The sequence below is a fragment of the Fukomys damarensis genome, unplaced genomic scaffold (assembly GCF_012274545.1).
Source record: "Fukomys damarensis isolate Sample0158 unplaced genomic scaffold, DMR_v1.0_HiC HiC_scaffold_6, whole genome shotgun sequence".
Lineage (NCBI taxonomy): Eukaryota > Metazoa > Chordata > Mammalia > Rodentia > Bathyergidae > Fukomys > Fukomys damarensis.
The window spans coordinates 16,233,150-16,238,278 of NW_022900918.1; the positions used below are offsets into that span (position 1 = coordinate 16,233,150).

The 5,129-nt window shown below is 37.1% G+C and overlaps 1 protein-coding gene and 1 long non-coding RNA gene across 2 annotated transcripts in view; one reads left to right on the forward strand and one right to left on the reverse strand.

Annotated features, from left to right (window-relative positions):
- The window catches only part of LOC117285129, an 11,728-nt gene extending 11,306 nt beyond the window's left edge, over nucleotides 1-422 (reverse strand). Inside the window, exon 1 of the long non-coding RNA XR_004516103.1 lies at nucleotides 319-422. This is a non-coding gene — a long non-coding RNA (uncharacterized LOC117285129). The remainder of the gene's footprint in view (nucleotides 1-318) is intronic.
- Ndfip2 (Nedd4 family interacting protein 2) overlaps nucleotides 1-5,129 on the forward strand; it is a 77,282-nt gene that overhangs the window by 203 nt on the left and 71,950 nt on the right. The window contains exon 1 of the mRNA XM_033760929.1: nucleotides 1-94. This exon is cut by the window's left edge and continues 203 nt beyond it. Within this exon, the coding sequence (XP_033616820.1) occupies nucleotides 1-94 (94 nt within the window). The remainder of the gene's footprint in view (nucleotides 95-5,129) is intronic.

Sequence of the window (5,129 nt, forward strand, 5' to 3'; positions counted from 1 at the left end):
TGCTGAGCGCCGAGGCGACCTGCCCGCGCGGAAGCCGGATTCCGAGCCCGGCAGGATGGATCATCACCAGCCGGGGACTGGCCGCTACCAGGTGGTGAGTTTCCGGCCTTCTGCGACTCCCGGGACCCCAGGGTCGCTTTCCTCAGCTCATTCCCCGAGAGGACGTGTTAGTGGTTATTATTTTAGCTCCTCTGGCCTCACATCTTTTTCTGGTGGACCTTTGCTCGTGACTCCAGCAACACCCTGCCCTCTGGCCCCAGGTCTCTTCGTGGCCCCACTCGCACCTTTTGCCCGCCATTGAAAACACTCTCTCCTCACCTTAAAACTTATTTGTATCTTCTCACTTCATCATTTATTTCCTGACGCACTCAGACATTTCAGTCGATTTTGTACTGCACATAGGGCTAAATGTACCTGTTAGGAAGACGACTGCCGTCATAAATGGGGTGGGTGGAAGGCTGGGTGGGGCGGGGGTAAGCACATCTCAGGATGGGAAGTGAATTTGGTAAAAATGTGGGTTAGGAATTGTGGAACTGTAGAGAATACCTGTCGTGCTGATCTTGTCTTTTCTCTAGTTAACCTTATCGTTTTGCCCTTTTTCATTATGTTAGTAATTAAAAGTGATGGCTTTTTTCCCCATCATATGTATTCCGTATATACATAAGCATACATGTACGTACACACAGCAAGAAGGGGAACACTTTATTAGAAAAAGCTTTGCTCTTGTTTGAAAAATTAGTTTTCATTCAGTAGGTTTTACAACAATCATATAAACTTCTTAACTGTTTAAATGTGTGAAAGGTGTTTTTCTGTATTTTTGTCAGTTTTTTTTACTGTATTTATTATTCCTTCGTGTATTATGATGATGTCGTTGGAGATCCATGTTATAGGCCTTATTTTAAAATGGACTCGGTGTAATTGAGTGTTCTCTTACAGCTGGGTAGCAGGTTGATCTGTAAACTTTTAGGTGATAATTTGGTTAAACCTATTTACCGAAGGAGAGGAGAAAAACGCGTACTGCTGATGGTGCAGTTTAGAGTTCGTAAAATTGTGGGAATGTAAATATGTTAGTCTAAGATTTCATGTTTTATGTATTTTTGCACATATTGCGAACTGTTTCTGCTACTAAGTGCATTTTAACAAATATGAAGAATACTGAAAAAAGGAGATTCCATTGTGTGTGATTTTTCATTTTTCCAGGAGCTCAAGTGTCATCTGTTTTATATCCTCTAAATCCTCTAAATTGGTGGCAAACCTATGGCACGTGTGTTACTGTTTTTCTTTTAAGACAAAAGAAGTTAAATGTATGAGTTGTTTTTCTAAACTAAAACCTCAGTATTCAGGTTTAATTGCAGTGTTGGCACCATGAGATAAATAAGTGGGTTTTGGATTGTAAGTTTGGGCATTCTAAAAGTTTACCATCACTGCTCTAAATGTTTTTCAGTATTTTCAGAACAACTTGGAAAATATTGCTGCCAATGTAGAAGGTATTTTTCAAGTTGTCAGTGTATACACTTTTTACTTTTTAAAAAGCCATTCTTGGTTTTGTAAATATTAGCAAAAATAAAATTCAGTAGATAAATGCAGAACAATAGCAGTGGTGCTTTTTCATTTTTCTAATATTTCCTGTTCTTGTTTTACCTAATGGTATGAGCTGATATGAATTCTTTCTTTTTCTGTGCTTTAGTGAAAAATTCTTTCTCTACATGCTTTTGCTTACTGGAATAAGCCATGTTTTCAGACATAAATCACTACTCAAAACATTTTTAACTAATGTAGTTATACCTTAATTTATTATATTATCTTATTTGCTTTAAATAGATGTAACTAGTTGCAACTTACTATTTTTCAAAATACTTTTTGCCAAAATTTGAAATTTGCTTTCTGTTTTGGAATATTCTTTTTCTACAACTTCTTTCAAATAGGTGAACAATACTTACATTTTATTGCCTTACCTCCCCATTTCCAGCTCAAGCTATGCCCTGTAAGGACTTTGAATGGGTGGAGGCATTTTTTGAGAGGAGAGGTTAAAAATCAGTCATTCTAGGTACCAAATCAGTTTATTTTCATTGTAATACAAAGCATTAGGAAATGTTAGTGTGGTTAAAATTTGCATTTTGATTTCTGTAGTGTCTAATTTTACATTCTGTCAATGCAGAATAATTTGATATTGTGGAGTATGTCCTGATTAATTACTATGCAGAGGTATATACTATAGAAGCAGCTGCATTAAAGTTGTTTTTTTGTTTTGTTTTGTTTTGTTTTTGGTACTGGTGATTGAACTCTGGGTCCTTGTGCTTGCAAGGCAGGCCACCGAACTGCTGAGCTAAATCCCCGGCCCTGCATTAAAGTTTTGAATAGACTTTGTAGCTAGATAACAATCAGTAGCGCTGTCTGGTTTATATGATGAAGCCAACTGTTTTATGACTGCCTTTTGCTCAGTTTTATTTTTTTTTAAAACTGGAATGATAAACGAACAATAAATGACTTTGGTTGTTGAGTGTTAAAAGGTGACTATGTTGCGACATATACTTGCAGATGAAAAAGTATACCATTAATTTATTGCTTTTTGCAATTTAATTTCTCCATACTGGAAAGTTAACAGTGATGCCCAGAAACATCAATATGACTTACTACTATTAACCAGCCAACAAGCTTTATCTGGAAACTGCTTTTTCTGAGGTCTCTTCTTTGAAAAAGATACAAATTTTGTAAAGTAGAGCAGTGGGTAACAATGTAGAGCTACAGAATTTTTTGGTTGGTATTCTTCTAAATTTGGAAAATATTAGGCGTGATATGCAGTTCCATCATGTTATGGGAAATTTAGTTTTGACTGGTAGGAAAAGAGCAATGTTGCCAACTATTAACTAGTTAACTTGGTTTGCAAGCTCTTCAACCACATTCAAAGTTTGATGTTCTCGATTTTAAAGTGTCATGTGCCTGCACCAAGCTGAATACTAATATTAATTTTAATTTCCAGTATTTATTGTAACAGCAGATTCCCAAAGTATTCTAGAATGGTGAAAAAAAGTGTTTTTGGAAAATTTATGACATAAACTAGCATATTAAAACTTAAGAAATTTCTGTAGCAATGACAATGGTTTGGATTTGTTTACACTACCTCTTGCTAATTTTGACAATTTTTTATTATATCAATATTACCAAAATATTAATTGTTTTGTGGAACATGATTTGTAGTAGTCACACTGTGAAGATATGACTACTTTCCTCTTGTATCTGGAGAATTAAAGTTGTCCTTGATAAGTCATCTAAGAAGGACGCTTGACAATGATTAAAAACAGGTTTGGGCGCTGGGAGCGTACTCCTCAGTGGCAGATTGCTTCTAGTATGTCCAAATGTACAAGGACTTGGATTTGATCCCCCAGTACAATACACTTGATCTTAGCCAACAGGCCGAGAAGTGATGATTCCCCAGTACAATAAAAACAAAACAGGCTTTTGGTTTTGGTTTTTTTGAGAGGAGGTCTTGCTACGGAGTCCAAGTTGGCCTTTAACTTGCTGTGTAGTAGTTTAGGCTTGCTTGGAATTTGGGATCCTCCTGTTTTAGTCTTCCAAATGCTGAGATAGGTGTGTGCTACCACACCCAGCACAAAACAGGTTTTAACGTCATCTGAGTTTAGATTTAGGTTGTACTGTTTGCAGTTCTTGAAGTGCCTTAATTACTTTGCATCTTGAAGTCTATTTTCTCATATTAGCGCCACCTCATTCAGATTATTATGAGAATTAAATACTGTAATATATGTAAAACATAGAGGATGACACATGGTAAGTACTCTATTTACAAGTTAATAAGTTGGCCTGTTAATGTTTCAAGGTTACTGGCCCAAAACAGGACTCCAAAGGCAAAGACAAGTATTATTATTCATGGCACAACAAGCCACATGAAGGTCAGCATATTTGACAAGATTTTCTTTACTGCCCGCTCCCAGCAGGATAAAGGGTGTACAGAGGGACAGGAGGAGTACGTATGTGTCTCAGCTGAGGAACTCAGAGAGCTCCGAGCCAAGAGTACAACACTGTTTTGTTTTGTCCTGTCCTGTCTTGTATTTTTTTTTTTTTTTAAATAACAAGCAGCAAACATTGTAGCAAAGGACAGGCTGGTTGAACACTTTTTGTGAGGGCAGGTATATGCTGTGGTTGTCTTGATCTTTGTTGTCTGTGCAGCTTATACACAAGATAATTCCGTATCAGGAAATGGAAAGCTTTGCAGATGACACACTCAGCAAGAATGGGGACATTCAGGCCACCCACAGATCTCCTTACCCTTTAGTGTATTTTGTGGATAAGATAAGGCAGTATGGTGATATTTCAGGTGTAGTCATCTGCTTTCATTTTCCATTTTAAAAAACGCTGCAGTCTTTTATGTTACTTTCTAGTTATCACCCTCGCTAGAGCATTCTGATTCCCACAATCTTCATTTGTTTCCTTTGAATTTATCAATCTACCTTTTCTGGCTTACATTATTACCCTACCTCTTTTATGTAGTCATGGTTTCTAGTTGTACTTGTCTTCCTCGAACTGTTGTATTGACACTGTAACTTTCTCCTTGAAACTCCTTTTTTGTTCCTGATAACAGGAGCTTTCTACTTTTTTTTCCTTTTTTAAAATTTAATTTTATTTATTTTTTTTGTGGTACTGGGGATTGAACTCAGGACCTTGTGCTTGCAAGGCAGGTGGCAGCACCACTGAGCTAAATCCCTAGCTCCATTCCCTCCACCACTCCCCTACTGGGGATTGAATTTAGGGTCTTGTGCTTACAAGGCAGGCAGTGGTGCCACTGAGCTAAATCCCCAGTAAACATTTGTCCATATTCTTTTTTTTGAACCGGGGATCAAACTCAGGACCTCAGGGCTACGGAGCTGAATCCCTGTACCTGCTTTCAACTTCTCTTAATATCTTTGGCTTTTCTTCTTCTTTTGAGCTCTTTTTTTTGGGGTACTTAGTCCATTTACTTTAAATATTGATGCTTTCTTTGCATGTCAGAAAATAGCTACTTACTACCTCTTTCATTATCTGCCTACCCTTCAGTGTATCGTTTGCATTGCGTGAGCCATATTTGTATAATGTAAATTCTATTTTTTTTTTTTTTTTTTTTTCTCAAACACTCT